At 45.3% G+C, this 16464-nt stretch overlaps 1 protein-coding gene across 1 annotated transcript; it reads right to left on the bottom strand.

The window, feature by feature from the left end:
• Positions 1–2023: 2023 nt before the first annotated feature.
• Positions 2024–15875, bottom strand: LOC133380879 (zinc finger protein OZF-like). Its single transcript, XM_061619043.1, has 3 exons — positions 15679–15875; positions 12308–13294; positions 2024–2783 (listed from the first exon to the last, which is right to left on the bottom strand). Exons 2-3 carry the CDS (start codon positions 13284–13286, stop codon positions 2242–2244), a joined length of 1521 nt encoding a protein of 506 aa, XP_061475027.1. The 5' UTR covers positions 13287–13294; positions 15679–15875; the 3' UTR covers positions 2024–2241.
• Positions 15876–16464: the final 589 nt, after the last annotated feature.

The raw sequence follows: 16464 nt of genomic DNA, 5'->3' as shown, positions 1-16464 counted from the left end.
GGGTGCCAGAGCTTGGAAAAGTTACTTTTTAAAACTACAGCTTCCACCAGCCCCAGCCAGCATGGCCACTGGATTGGGCTGATGGGAGTTGTAGTTCAAAAAAGTAACTTTTCCAAGCTCTGGTACCTATTGGGACTGGCAGGCCAGAAAGCAGGGAGGCCAACAGTAGATGAAGCCAGAGCCAACTAATTCTGGTTTTGTCCCCATCCTGCCAGCTGCTGAGTTCTACAAAGGGTACACTGAGTCTAAGGAGCAGGAGGAAGCCACCAGTGCCATCCCCTGGACTGATTGGAAGTAAGGAGGTAGGCAGGTGGACGCTGGCTGAAGTTGGTGGGGTAGTGCCCCACTAGCCCTAATGGACCAGCCTCCGCTGGCTCTAATCCTCCCAGCCAAATTTGCCTAGCAAGCCAGGGTCAGGAATGGAGGAAGGAGGCTCACCTCTTCAAGAATCCTCACTCAATAACTGCTGATTCAAGGAGTGGCTCTAATAATACCCACCTGACCATACAAGGCAGACTGGGTCTAACTCAACCGTTATTTATATCCTGCCGTTCCTTCTGAAGGAGTGCAGGATGGCAAACACACTTCCATTCTAAAAATGGTTAACAATTAAAAACGTTGTTTCATCCAATTTTCTTTGGGTTGCCAGGACCGTTGTCCTTCAGCCATCAAATGGTTTGGTAAATAGGAATATTTTCAAATTCTTCCTGAAGGTCAGTAATGAGGGAGACAGATGCCCCTCGCCAGGCAGGGCATTCCACAAGCAGGGAACTGCCACTGAAAAGACCCTGTCACGGATCAACATCAATCAGGCAGCCCCTGGTGGCAGCACCACCAACAAGGCCTTACTTGCTGATCATAGGGTCCAAGATGGTTTATAGTGGGGAGGGTGCTCCTTTAGGTACTCGGGTTCCAAGCCATTTGGGATTTATATGCAAGTACTAATACCTTAAACTGGACTCAGTAGCTCAGTGGTAGCCAGTGCAGTGCTTACAGGACGCCAGGCTGCCCCACTTACCTGCCTAGCAGCTACATTCTGCACTAGCTGCAGCCTCCAGACTTTCTTCAAGGGCAGCCTCATGTACAGCTCATTATAGTAGACCAGTAGTAATGTGTGCAGTTTTCACTAATGTACACATTTTTGTAAGCAATTTCTCCTACCGTAATGCATTTTTATATTATTTTCACTTCTGTATCCAGTTTCATGCACCTTTCCCCCTAATATATACATTTTTGTAAACATCGGTTGGAGAACGGCGTCACAAAATTTGGATAAGTGTGAATTTTAAAGGATGACTGTGTTTTGGTTCTCATATTGTTTCAGAAAGTGCAAATTTGATTGTTTCAGCTTTAAATTTGAACTGAATCAAATTTCTCGCTCATCCCTAGTCCCCACTATAAGTTTACTGCCAACACCCCCAATCTGGTGCCCTCCAGATGTTGTGGACTACAAGACCTATCAGGCTGGTCTAGCACGCCTGCTATCCAAGCGCAGGATAAGAATGAGGAGAACCAACTGAACTGGCCATCTCTGTTGTCTCAGCTCTTGACCATAATCAGGCAGGACCCTTTCTCATGCTAAGGTTGAGCTCCCAGGGAGAAAATCCCTGATCGAGATCAGCACCCTGCTTCAGCTGAACTCTCTACACCCAAGTTCTTGGTTGGGTTAGCAACTGGATTGCTGCAAGGTGTAATGTGCCACTATAATGTGCAGAAAAGGAGGCTGGGTCGTTGCATAGAGTTGCCTGGTTGTGGGGAGGCCTCAATAGCAGGAAACTTTTGTGCTTTTCCAAGAAATAGGTGCTGTCTCCAAGTCAATAGCAGGCACTCCTAACTGCACTTCCTTTTAACAATTTTGCAGTTTGGAGGCAGGGAGAGAGCAGGGTTCTTCCTACCTGTCACTGTTCGATGTTACATCTGTCCCAAACTTCTTTCCAGACCTGTTTATCCCAAAACTTAGTTTTAAAAACAAAACAAGAAGTAGGTAAACAGGCAAGTTCTCTACAAAAATATTGACAACAAACATGTGCAGAAAGGCATGCTAATTAAGGGCACTTCTGAAAATGACGTACTGTACATTTATGTCATTTATTCTGATTGCAGAACTTAGCATTTCTAGTTGCAGAAATGATTTGCTGCTTTGCTTGTTTTTAAGTGCATAAATGCAGAAAAGTCTCCACATGCAGCATTCTCTGGAATCCATCACAGAAGCTGGAAGAGAGGGCCTCTCAACTTCAGGACTTAGCACTTCAGGGCAATTCCTCTTATGTGTCCTGCCTGGTGCCTCATGTGGCTGGATTTGTGGCTGAATCTCTTTCCGCATTCACTACACAGATAAGGTCTCTCTCCTGTGTGGATTCTCTGATGTCTCACAAGATCTCCACTCCGGAGAAAACCTTTCCCACAGTCAGTGCAATCGTACGGCCGCGGTGCTCTGTGACGTCTAAGGAAGGCAGCGTTGCCTCCAGAGCCTTCCACGGTTTCAAGCTTTGCCTGTTTGAGGTGCATTCTCTGGTGTCTAGCCAGGTGGGAACTAACGTTGAAGCTTTTCCCGCACACGGGGCATTCATACGGCTTCTCTCCTGTATGAATCCGGTGATGGCGTATCAGAGCTGACTTAAAATTGAAGCTTTTCCCACACTCGGGGCAGCTGTAGGGCTTCTCCCCTGTGTGGCTTCTCCGGTGATGAATGAAGTGCGAGATCTGAGTAAACCCTTTCCCACAGTCTGAACAAGTGTAGGGTTTCTCTCCTGTGTGGATCCTCCGATGCTGAATGAGGTGGCCGCTCTCCATAAAGCTTTTCCCACATTCAGGACATGTATAGGGCTTCTCACCCGTGTGGAATTTCCAGTGCCTTTTGAAGGCCGATTGATTAGCAAGTCCTTTCCCGCAATCTGGGCACTTTAATAGGGGGTGGTCCAGACCGATGGCATTGCGTCCTTTATGTCTCAGACGCTGCCCGCTGCTCTCTGCGTAGACTGTGCATGTGTTTTCACTTCCACCTTGCCCCTGATGGACTCCAGTTTCTTTCCAAGTCTTAAACTGTTTGCAACACTGAGCGAGTCTCCCCACCACTTTCGCTTGCTTCACTGATCCGCGAGGTGAGCAGTTCTTACAAGTCTTTCCCAGCTTAGGACTCTGTGATGTTGCCATCCTGGGAACTTCTTGACAAGAATTCTCCTCTGTGGTCTTACTCATCCTTAGGACTGCTGGGGAAAAAGAAAAGAAAACGAAGCCTTGAGCTTTAGCTAAGATTTGGTCTAGCTCAGGGGGTGGGGGAATCCCATAGCCCTCCAGATATGGTCAGACTACAACTCCCATCACCCCTGACCATTGCCTATGCTGGCTGGGGTGGATGGGAGTTTTGTTGGACTCCATCTGGAGGGGCAGAGCCCCACCCTGGTCTAACCCATAAAGGCAAGCCTAACCCATCAGAACATCAGAATAGGAGAAAAGGCCATAACTTGGTGACAAGCCACATGCTTTGCATGTCAAGAATGCCAGGTGCAGTCCTCAGCCTCTCCAAATAGGGCTCGGAAGGACTCCTGTCTGAAACCCTGGAGAAGCACTGCCATTCGGTGTAGATGCCACAAAGCAAGGCAGAGCAAAGGCTTGCCTATGTTCCTTATGTACCTCCATTTTTAAGTGGCTTCTTGTGAGAAGGCAGCGTCCGTGGAGTGCGATTCACAGCAGTTCCCATGTGATAGTTGCATCCTCTGAGCAGCGTTAAAAGGAGGAGGAAGCATGATGAAAAAGGAAGTCTCTCCCACCCTTTTCTTCTAACTTTAGGAAAGGGCCTGCCCTCCACTACTCAGTGGATAGCACCTGCTCTGCATGCAGAAGGTGGCAGGTTCAATCCCCGGCATCTCCAGGTAGGGCTGGCAATACACCTCAGTCTGGAATCCTGGAGAGCCACTGCTGGTCAGTGTAGACAGTACTGACCTAGATGGACCAATGGTCTGGCTCAGCCCTATGTTCTTCCTCCCTTGCAATAGATTTAGGACCAACAGAAAGAATTTCCTATGCAGTGCATAACTGATTTATGGAATTCACCGCCACAAGATGTGGGGATGGTCATTAGCTTAGAAGGTAATTTGACAAATTTATGGAGGATAGTTATGGAGGATAGGTCTGCCAGTGACAATTGGCTATGATAGCTGAATGGAACCTCCAGGTTCAGAGGCAGTATACCACTGAATACCAGTTGCTGGGGGACAACAACCGGGGAGGGTTGCTGTCTTTATGCCTTGCTTGTGGGTGTCTCGAGGCGTCTGGCTGGTGACTGTATGTACAAAACAGGACACTGAACTAGATGGACCTTTCATCTGATACAGAAAGACTGCAGAGGAGGCTGTCTTACACAGAGTCAGACCATTGGTCCATCTAGCTCAGTAATGTCCATACCAGGGGTGGGGAACCTATGTCAGCCTGAGGACCACATTCCTTCCTGGGTAATCTTCTGGGGGCCACATACCAGTGGTGAGGAGGGCCAGAGGGGAAGGCTGGTGGAGCAAGGAATGTTAAGGTTACCTTTCTGCTGCAGGCTGCCTTCTATACACACCCCTCTCTGTTGTCCATCCAGGGGAGCAAGAGGCACGATCAGAGTTCAAGGACACATTCCCAACAAGCAAAAACACTCCAGGAGGCTGCAAAGCAGAGCCTGGGAAGGGTGTGCCCTGAGGAGAGGGGGTATGGCTGGGGAAGAGTCTTGAGGGCCGAATATGGAGGCCTGGAGGGCTGCATTTGGCCATCAGGGCCTGAGGATCTCCACACCAGGCCTACACCCTGAGTTTGTTTATTTATTTATTGTATTTATATACCACCCCATAGCTGAAGCTCTCTGGGCGGTTTACAGCAACCAAAAACATTAAAACAAATATACAAATTTAAAACACATCTTTTAAAAACAATTTAAAACACAATTTAAAAATTTAAAACAATTTAAAACACATGCTAAAATGCCTGGAAGAAGAGGAAAGTCTTGACCTAGCGACGAAAAGATAACAGTGTTGGCACCAGGTGCACCTCGTCAGGGAGATCGTTCCATAATTTGGGGGCCACCACTGAGAAGGCCCTCTCCCTTGTGCCATCCTCTGAGCTTCCCTCAGAGTAGGCACCCGGAGGACAGCCTTTGATCTTGAACGTAGTGTATGGGTGGGTTCATATCGGGGAGTTGCAGTGACTCCTCAGGGTTTCAGAGGAGTCATTCCCAGCCCTACCTAGACATACCAGGGATTGAGCCTGTGATCTTCAACATGCGAAACCTGTGCTCTACCTGCTGAGTTACAGCCCTTCCCCTATTCTTACATTTTCTGGATTAGGCTTGTGCCATACCTTTCCAGAGAGCCTCAGTCCACCGCAGAAAAAGAATGTATCCCTTTCTAGAAAGAAGACCAGGGTGAATTCTAAGAGTATCCCCACGTTGCCTCACTGAGCGTAATTCTCTTACGAGGGCTTCACTTCTGGACAGAAAAAAACATATTTGGGTGATACAGAATTAAGGCAGTCCCCCCTCTTACTTGAATAGCTTCTGCAGCAGCAGGCAACCACTTATCCTTTTGGGAAGACACAAGTGTGGAGAGTGCTGTCATGCTCAAATCCTGCTTGCGGGCTTCCCACAGGCATCTGGCTAGCTACTGTGAGATCAGGATGTTGGATTAGATGGGCCCTTGGCCAGACCCAGCAGGACTCTTCTTATGTTTTTATGAAAACAACCAGAATGTTAAAATAGGCCCTATCCAACTTTGGTCTGGATTCAGAACAGTGCTTTGATAAGACCCAATTCACACATGCCTGTGGCTTTTAACAGCTTTGGCAGGCAGACATTCAACAGGTGTAGCAGTTTTCCAGCAATGAAGTGATGAACTAAGTTTCAGCAGCTAAATTTCCATATTTATGCAGCCATTAAAAGTCACATGAGCCTCTTCAGGAAAACTGTTAAATCGTTTTTTTAAAAAAACAAGGTGAATGAGCAAGCCTGCATTGGACTGCGGGAGGCTGGGAGAGACAGATGGAGGAAGATGGAAGCTTCCCCTGTTGGGTTTGTGCCTGTTTGTTTATTTCTGTACTTTATACACCTGCTCATCAAAAAATATTCCTTGGGAAGGTATATAGCAGGCACACATGCTCTGCTGATTAATAACAACAGCTGGCAATCCTAGCTACTGCGTCGTTCCTCGGGCTTTCCCAATTATGTAATTTCTTTGAGAATTCACTTACTTCAAGGCCTACTGCAGTTCCCATTCATTTGGGTGTTCATGATCTGATCCAATGGGAGTCAGTTCCTCCTGAGTCACAGCGAACTGAACAAAGATCACGGCCGCTTCTTATTCTCAGGCTGGAAATCAGCAAAGTTGTTGTATGTTCATTATACAACAGCTTTTGACCCAGGAACCTCAACATGCTGCCAGAGGCAGGGAGTGGGAGAGGAACCAGACCAGCCTGTGCTCTTTCCTGGGCTACTGAAGCCCTCTGGTGGCTGCAACCAGACAAGCTGCTGTGGTTTCATTTCTAAATAACTACGGCTGCTTACACGCAAACTCGTTTGTCGCACAAAAATGTAGGTTTTTTCCAATCTGGAATTATTTATGCTTGTTCTTAACATGCAGCTTTCAATCCAGATTGATTCTAGATCCGGCTGTCCACATGGGTGGGTGTGGTTACTGATATGTGTTTGAAACCCCTCCCCTTGATTCGATTATCTCTGTTTTTTCCTCCTGGCACATGCCCCAGGTGAAGGAAGAAGGAAATTGTGATTGCAGTCTTGGTATATGCCCACCCACAACATCACTAGACAGGTGTGGATACACTACCTCCATCCCCCCTGGTGGAACAGCAGCCTACATCTTTTTCAAACAGACACCCTGCAGGTTAATGCAGAATCAATCTGCATGCAATGAGCTTTTGTTTTCAGAGTGAAACCAGTTTCTCAAGCGTTTTTCAGGGAGGCTAAATATGATCTAGATTGTGGACTACAGAGGAAAAACAAGTACTCGATCTCCATTGACACTGGAATAAAATGTTGTGTATATGCTGCCAAAGACTCTCACAGCATATTATTATTACATTCATAACCCACCTTTTCTCCAAACAGCTCAAGAAATGTAATCCTGAACTGACAAATATAAATACATACTATCACCCCTCCCCCTCCCCCTGATAAAAATGCTCAGGGAAATCTTGACATGAATAATATATATATTTCAAGTAATATATATATGGGGGGATGCCAGCCTCAAATTAAAAATTAGGAATATTAATTATACACCTCTCAGATTTCTAGTGAATATAAACAAGACAAGCACTTTTAGACTACTACAATTGCTATAAAAATTAGAAAAGTTTGGTCTAAATTAATCCAGAGGACACCATTGTGTGTCCCCAATGTCAGGCAGCTCTGTGGCCAGCCTTCCTTGTTAGATGGGGTAGCCAGATTTCTAGGTGGGGTATTTGGGGAGGAGAGGTCCATAGTGCCAGGCAACACTCCCCACCCCTCCCTGTTGGAGAGGACATGAGATCAAGCTAGGGGAAGGAAAGGGAAAGCAAGGAACTTCCTCCTCATTTATCCTCCATGCAGCGAGTGTGTTAAATTACATAATGGATTTTGTAAAGGTCGAGTTAACAGGCAATTTCATATGAACATCAGAAATTAAATGACTGGCGTCTTTTTTCTTTCACAAGAAAAAAGGATGTAAAGGATACAGTAAACAAGGGGATACCAAAAGGTGTTAACGCCTCCTCAGTCGTCCCTCCTTCCAGTCTTGTTCCTGACCTTTAGATTTTCCTTCCTGTAGAATCTTCCTTTCCCAGGATTTTTTTTTTTTTTGAGTGGGGGGAGAATTGTCTTTTTAATTTGTGACATGACAACCTCCATTGGGACGGTGTGAAAGCAGGAATGGAACAGGCTGGAACAGGCCCTTTATAAAAGAAACTGATGCCAAAAACACTGGGATGTGTTAGAGACACGAGAACAATATATAATACCAAAACTCTTCCAATATTGTATTTCATTAACCGTTTAACAACCAAAATGCCATCCAGAATGGAATGGCCCAGAACGGATCAAGCAAGCCAGACCTACCAAATTCACATGATGATTTACTACTGATATCTCGCATCTGAGAAGATGGGCTTGTCATGAACTGGACCTAGGACCTCCCACACTCTAAACAAGAATCATCCTCCCCTCCCCTGCCGCCACTAGATTGGACAGTCATTTTCTATAGGAAACTGCGTTATACCAAATCAGACCGCTGGTCCATGTAGCTCCGTATTGTCCATACTGATTGGCAATGGCTCTCAAATGTTTCAGACAGGGGACATTCCCAGCTCCACCTGGAGATGCCAGGGATTGAATATGTGATCTTTTGCATGAAAAAGCAGCCACTCTACCCCTGAGCTACAACGTTTCCCCTATCAATGGCTACTAGTCATGATAGTTATACATCACCTCCTATATTAGAGGCAGTAAGCCTCTGGATACCAGCCACTCAAGAACAGTGGGAAGTGCAACTGCCCTCATGTTAGGAACACAGGACGCTTCACTTCAGACTGAGAGGTATTACTGCAGGGGCAAGACTGTGCTGGGACCATCAAGGGGCAAGATTTTCCATCTGCCTTGCCCCCTCACCCCTGCTCTTAGTGATGTTTTCCTGGGGACTGTCCTTTACCAGGAAGATGAATGATTTTGGTTTTTAGCTGTTGTTGCTTTTTCGAAATGCTAGGATTTTGCTGGCTTGAATTTTGGTAAATATTATTGCTTTTATTTGTATTCTGCATTTGTGTTTTTCTATTTCTGTGTAAGCCGCCTTGGGGACCTTTTTGGCCAAAAGGCAGCCTAGAAATAAACCATAACATAACACTTATACTGACTCAGACTAACTCCATATTGTGGCTTCTCTCTGTGGCGCAGAGTGGTAAGCGGCGGTAACGCAGCCGAAGCTCTGCTCACGGCCGGAGTTCGATTCCAACGGAAGGAGGAAGTCGAATCTCCAGTACAAGGGGTCGAGGTCCACTCAGCCTTCCATCCATCCGTGGTCAGTAAAATGAGTACCCGGCATATGATGGGGGGTAAAGAAAGGCTGGGGAAGGAACTGGCAATCCCACCCCATATATACCGTCTGCCTAGTAAATGTCGCAAGATGTCACCCTAAGAGTCGGAAACGACTCGCACTATAAGTACGGGGACACCTTTACCTTTTAGGGTCAGACAGGAGACATTCCCAGCCCTGCTTGGAGAAGCTGCAGACTGAACCTGGGACTTTCTACCTGCATAGCACGTGCTCCAGAAATGAGTTAAAGCTCTTCATCCAAGCTTTGGGCTTCTCCATATGCCATCTGGTTAACAGACTAGACAGGCCTATGGTCTGATCCAGCAAGATTCTTCTCATGAGCTGCCCCTACTGGAAAGGTTTTTAGCATTTAACGTGATGTGAAACATTACAAAAAGCTCTGCTTGTGATGTTGGATCTGTGATGGTTCCTTCATACATGCAAGTTGCCACTTGATGTTGCATTCATTAAGTTTAGCCTAGTTGGGGGGGGGAGTAAAGATCCAAGGATGCAACCAATATTGAAACATCTATTTTGAAAATTAAAAAAATCCCCATTGGTCATTGCACACACTCCATTTATTGCAAGCAGGCATGGAAATTACAGGCAGTGTCTATACTTAAGGTACAGAAATGTCACCATTCACAGCCCTTTTCAGAAGCTGGACAAATGCATGAAGCGGAGAGAGGAATCGCCAACTAGTCCTGCCCTCTATTGTCACACTTGTTGATAAGCAGAATGTATAACATAAAAATTGGCAGTGAGGCACCACACACATGCACAGCCTTCCATGCAATCTGGAATCCTGCACAACTGGGATTCCAGAAAGTGTGGGCACCTTTGTTCATACAGTTGCACAAGTGAAGGGTGCCTCCCTGCACATGTTTGCACTATAGATGTGGATGTCAGGGGTGGAGCTAATCACCTTGCAAGTTTGCCTACTGTGTGAGAGAAAACTTGTGTGAGAGGGTTAATATATTATAATAAATCACCTTGAGAGACTACAGTATTTTAATATGCACTAATACATACAGCAACATGCTGTATAGAGGTGTTGTTTTTTCCACTTAAGTTATAATGGTCTATTATTAAAAATGAATATTGTTTTATTTATTAAAATATTTATTTTCCCACCTTTCAGTTGCTCACAGGGACCTCAGGACAGTACACAGCATCAGTTACTACAAAAACTACAATCCACACACACACACAAAAACCTAAACAAAAAACCCCAGAAGCCAGATATCAAAAAGGCACTGTGGAAGAAAATAATTTTTCAAAAAAATGTCAAAACACTAATAGAGAGGAGACAACAGGGCCCTTTGGTGTGGGGAGTTCCCAACCTGGGTGCCACAAATGAAAAGGCCCTGCCCTACATCCCAGCCAATCAGACCTGCAATGGGACTCAATGCAGAGCATCTGATCATGACTACAGGGGATGGGTGGGTTCATACAGGAGGCGGCCCTTCAAATTTCCTGGTCCCAAACTATTGGTTAAAATTGCATTTTTAGACCTGTATAGGTAGTACCCAGTACTCTGAATTGTACTCAGAAACAAAGTGGTAACCAATGCGGACTGAACAACACTGTAGTTATATGCACTGAAAAGCAGGTCCCAGGCACAACCTTGACTGCTGCACCAGCTGAAGTTCCCAAACACTTTTCAGAGGCAGCCCCCATGTAGAATGTGTTGGAGTAACCTAATCTGGAAGATATATATCAGCAACGTCACATACTTATCTTCCTTTTTTAAAATTAAATAATTCCTCTTCCAAAAGTTGCCTCCATTTATAGCAGATGTGGGCAACCTTGCTTGCTAGGACTGATGGAAGTTGTAGTTCAGCAACATGCAGAGGGCCAAAGTTTCCCCACTGCTGATTCATAGGCTAAACAGGTGGAGGGGAAGAGGGACAGTGCTTTGTAACCCCACCCTTGACATTGTACACCTTACCAGCTTATTACCATCACTCCAACCCATTCTGTATAACTTCTAAAAAGCAGAGCCTACTCACATACAACTGTACGTGCACAGGATCCCCTTTTCAGGCACAGCAAGCTGGACAAGCAGATATAGTCTACTCTCCCCCTCCACACACCAGTGCAACTTGTGTCACATCCACACGGTGTACCGGGTGGGTGGAACACCCTTCACCTCAAGCAGCACGGTGTCTTGGGTGGGCCCTGGAAATCCCAAGCATGGGCTTCAAAGGCATATTTCATGTCCACCTAGTTTGATTCTAAAGTCGCATCCACGCCATACATTTAAAGTACCTGGATTCCCCCAAAGAATCCTGGGAACTGTAGTGTACCCATCCGAGCTACAATTCCCAGCACCCTTAACAGACTACAGATCTCAGGATTCTTTGGGAGAATCCATGTGCTTTAAATATATGGTGTGGATATGGTACCTCTGATGAAGATTATAAATTCTGTACAAAGGCATATACCCTAATGGACCAACATAAACAATTTAATGGGAGGTTTTAAACACTTTTTATAGAAGTTGATCAGTAGATTCTTTAGCTTCAAGTTTAAGGGTGTCTCCCCTCCACTGAGAAAAGTGCAAAAAAAAAAAACTTTAGTATTGGATTTTGCAATGAGTATCCTCTTGCTGTATGATTGGAATTTTTTTTATCTGAGACTTCATTTTCTGTGCATTGCTGTTGGCCTGTAACAAAAAGAAGGGCAGCACTTGTCAACTGCTAAACACACATGTGTAAATTCACCTTTAAAATTCTGAAAACAAGTCCATTGCCATGAGGCATACTCTTTGGGAAATACTGATGATGGCTGTTACTTAAAAGCTCCTGCTTAGACTGCAGCATTCTAGATCCTTCAAAAATGATGCTTATGTTAATAGAAATTAATCTACCTCAGGGTGGGAAACCTTTGACCTTCCAGATATTACTTATTTATTTATTACATTTATACCCCGCCTTTCTTTTCATGGTAGAAACCCAAGGCGGCTTACATATGGTTCCCAGGCGGTTTCCCATCCAGGCACTGATCAGGCCTGACCCTGCTTAGCTTCAGCAAGGTGCTGGCCTCATGTGCCTTCAAGACTGTAGCCTTGGAGATATTGCTGAACTACAACTCCCATCAGCCCTTGCAAGCATGGCCAATGGCCAGGAATTATGGGAGTCGTAATTCAGCAACACCTGGAAGGCCAAAGGCTCTCCACACCTATCCTATATAATTGCCATCAACAAGTCAAAATTTTTGCCCTGTGTGGACTCTCTGGTGTGAAATAAGGTGTGATTTCTGGTTGAAGCTTTTCCCGCAGTTGGAACATTTAAAAGGTTTCTCTCCTGTATGAAGTCGTTGATGTATAACAAGCCCAGAGTTGAAGCTAAAACTCTTCCCGCAATCCTTGCATGTATATGGCTTCTGTCCCGTGTGAATGCCTTGGTGCGAAATAAGGTGTGATCGTTGATTGAAGCTCTTCCCGCAATCAGAGCATTTATAGGGTTTTTCCCCCGTATGGATTCGTTGGTGTATGATGAGACCAGAGTTATAACTGAAGCTCTTTCCACAATCAAGACACTTAAAGGATTTCTCTCCCACATGGGTCCTCTGATGTGAAAACAGGTGTGATTTTTGACTGAAGCTTTTCTCACAGTCAGAGCATTTGTACGGCTTCTCCCCTGTGTGAATCCGCTGGTGTATTATGAGGCCAGAATTGTAGCTGAAGCTTTTTCCACAGTCAAAACATTTAAAGGGCTTCTCTCCTGTATGGGTCCCACGGTGAGAGGTCAGGTGTGACCGCTGGTTGAAACTCTTATCACAATCAGGACATTTATAGGGCTTCTCTCCTGTGTGGATTCTCTGATGTACCATAAGACCCGAGTGGTTGCGGAAGGTTTTCTCACAGATAATGCACAGGTACGGTTTCTCTCCCAAATGGACAATCTGAGGTTTGCTGAGGCTGGGACTCTGACAGAAGCTCTCCTCCTGCTTGCTGCACCTGTTCTCACTTCCTCCAATGTGGATCAACTGCTGGATGACAATTTGGTCAAGATTCTTGAAACCTTGCTCCTTGTGCTTAGCAGCTTTGTCTTGGCTTTTGTCAGAGGTGTCTCCCTCTCGCTTACCTGGAAAATCCCAACTCTTATTCTTGCTTTCCTGTTTGCAGTTTTCGGAGACCATCTCTTCAGATCCATCAGTCAATACCACACTCATTTCCACACGCTCTGGCTCTTCTTTTACACATATCTGTTCCTCAGTTCCAGTTGCCATCCCATGGCCTGCTGAGACAAACAGAACTCAAAATCAGAAACATCCTGTGTATTTCAGTCCTACACTTCCCCCTTCCCGGGCAATGTTAGGGGACTCAAGCCCCTGCTCTTTTGCACTGGGCCCTGGATCTTCAGCTCTTCCTCCCCCTGCCCCCATTTTTAACAGTTTTTAAAAAGCTTTGTTTACTGGGTGGTTGGGGGCACTGCAGAGCACAGTCATAGCAAGACCCCAACCACCCACCATCTTCAACTGCCCAGAGGCAAATGTATGTCATGGGCATGTGCCCCGCATCTAATACCTGGCACTGCCCCTGTTCCTTCCACCACACCAAACAATAAGAGGGCAAGAAGGAAGCACATAAAACAAATCAGTGTGAATGAACCGTATGAAGTAAGTACATTCAGAATATAATCAATTGCCCCAGATGGTGGAGAGGAAATGTGTATAAGGACTGAATTTCTATGTATAAACACATACACATATGTACTATTGGCTTGTATCCAATATAGCACTAAGTAACTTGATCTATTAGCACAATGATTTATGCTTGCACAACAGAACTTTCCTTCCTCTTCCCTCCCTCCCCCCCGTGCACCCCCCCTAAATTTGTTCCGGGTTTTCCCCCAACCCTCCAGATCAGATTTGGGGATGGTACAGGGTGCACAAGGGGGAGGAGAGGGATGGCAAGTTTCACTGTGCAAGTGTAAATCCTTGTGCTAAGAATGAGAACAGTGGAGACCACCAACAGTCCGCCAGCCTTGCCTGGCTGCAATGATCACGTACAATGTACACAGTAAGTCCCCTGATTGGGTATCCAGATGCCAAAGCTTCCATCCCTATTAAAAACTTCAAATGACATTGCTCATTGAATGCATCCCAAAATTATCATAAAAATTACATCACTCCTATGCATAACTTCCGTTATTAAAAATGGCAACTGACAAAAATATACACTGGGAAAGTTAAATACTTGGTAATGGCAGTAACAAATGACAGCTTTTCTATTTCCCCCCCTTAGATATTTTTATTTTATTTATTTAACCAATTTTATATGCCGCTTAATTGTAAATAAAACCTCTAAGTAGTCCTGAAGAGCTTATCAAACCTTATTGGGTTTGTCATGATATGTCAGCTTATCAGATATATCCTGAAGAGCTTATCAAACCTAACAAAATGTTTGTGTTTACCTCTAGGTAAAATTATTTATTTATACCCCACCTTTCTTTTCATGATAGAAACCCAAGGAGGCTTACATATGGTTCCCAAGCAGTCTCCCATCCAGGCACTGACCAGACCTGACCCTGTTTAGCTTCTAGCCTGAGACATTGAGGTGTTAAACTACTCACAATAAGTAGGAGATCTGCAACTGAATTTTCTGACAAAGATTTAAAAGGAGCAACAGGTGTGTATGGAAGTTGGATTGGGGCTGCAGTGCTGGAAGGAAAAGAGCTAAAATCATTTTCCCCCACAATATTTCCCCACAATATTTGAAAATTCACTCCATAAGAATAGTTCTGTGGCACCAGACCAAAGGTTAATCTAGTTCAGCACCCTGCTTTTCACAGTGGTCAAAAAAGATGCTCCAGGAAGCTAAGTAGGGCTTGAAGGGCTTCTCATGCAATTGCTCCCCAGAAATTAGTATTCCGTGGCACAGTGCCTCTGAACTTTGCAGATTCATCCTCAACATTCTAGGTTAAGGATCAAAAACCTATGGCTCTTCAGAGATATAGCTGGACTATAACTCTCATCATCCCTGACCATTGGCTATGCTAGCTGGGGCTGATGGGAGTTGGAATCAAACACGGGGAGGGCCACGGGTTTCACATCCCTGCTCGTGGGACTTTGAGGGAGCTTCACATTTTATGCAGCACTGAAAATCAATCAGAGTTTGATCAGCATTTATTGTGGTAATGACATGAAACATGAAGGAGGCATGCACATTCCTCAAACATATAGGAACATCTGACGAAGACGACCTTCAAGAGAAATGCAATTTGTAAGAGGGCTCCTTTGCACAGATCTACTGTGTGTTTGGAGATACCCTGATCGATGCTGGGCGTGGATCTAAAGAAGTACAAAAAAATGCAATCATTCCAAAAGCGACTGGTGCCGGCTTCAATACCTTTTTATTTGCGTAAACAGAAAAAATCCAAAACACATTCCCGAAGGGTGGGGAGAACGCCAATTCACACTGTTCGTGCCAGTAAAAGCAAGCCACTCTATACTTCGAGTTGAAAAATTAATTTTAACAAAGCTTGGATTCCACACAAACACGGTCCAAACCTCGTCCACCCAAGCGGCAGCCTGGCTAGTACCAGAGATTTAAAATGTTATATGCCTGGTATGCAAGAAGCGGCTTTCCTGCCTTCCGCCCACACAGCCCCTTGTTTACCTGAACAGTTTTCAACTTCGACTTTTCATTCAGTCTCGAGTTGAAGCCGAGGTAGTCTTCACTCCGGTCGAGCTGGGAAAAAGCTGGCCTCACGGCTCTACACCTCCCCCCGATGAATTGGGGTTCTCGCTGCAACTGTGGCATTTACGATGGCGGCTGCTCTATTCACTACAGGAAGTTTATCCATCCTCCCAACCCACCAGATGATCAAAGTGAAAAAGGGCAGCGACTTCCCTGGAAGCAATGAGCAGAGCCCTCTGCTGGCACTGCGCGAGAGAAGCCTCCCCGGAGCCGGAAAACCTCCAATTTAGGCGTGCCTTTACAGAGAGACTCTTTCGAGGAATTGCCACCTTTTCCTTTCCTTTTCTATTTTTATTATTTTCTTTCTTAGAGCCCTTAAACAGGGAGAGAACGACCGCACACGCGATATCCCTTAGACTTATGTCACTTGCCACTTCAGGTGTGGGAATTACGTTCCTGAATGCTGAAAGCACCTTGCAAGTAAAAAGCTAGCACATCGGGAGAAAGGCTCCTTGCTAGCCCTTTGTTTACAATGCCAGTTTACTATTTGCAGGGAGCTTTTTAAAGGAAGAAAATTTAGGACCGTAATTCCCCGTCTACTCTCTGAAAAGCTGCAGAATGTGATGATGGAATCCAGACTGCAGGAGGAAGGTGCAATTTTTTAACAGTTCCTGTGTATTAAGCAAAAACCATCTCTGCAGGCAAAAACTAGTATATCCCTATGGTGCTGGTTTTCCAATTGCAGGGTTTTTGTTTGTTTTAAAT

Source organism: Rhineura floridana, chromosome 3 (assembly GCF_030035675.1).
Source record: "Rhineura floridana isolate rRhiFlo1 chromosome 3, rRhiFlo1.hap2, whole genome shotgun sequence".
NCBI lineage: Eukaryota > Metazoa > Chordata > Lepidosauria > Squamata > Rhineuridae > Rhineura > Rhineura floridana.
Note: the sequence above shows the minus strand (reverse complement) of the source record. Positions and strands in the feature narration are given on the sequence as shown.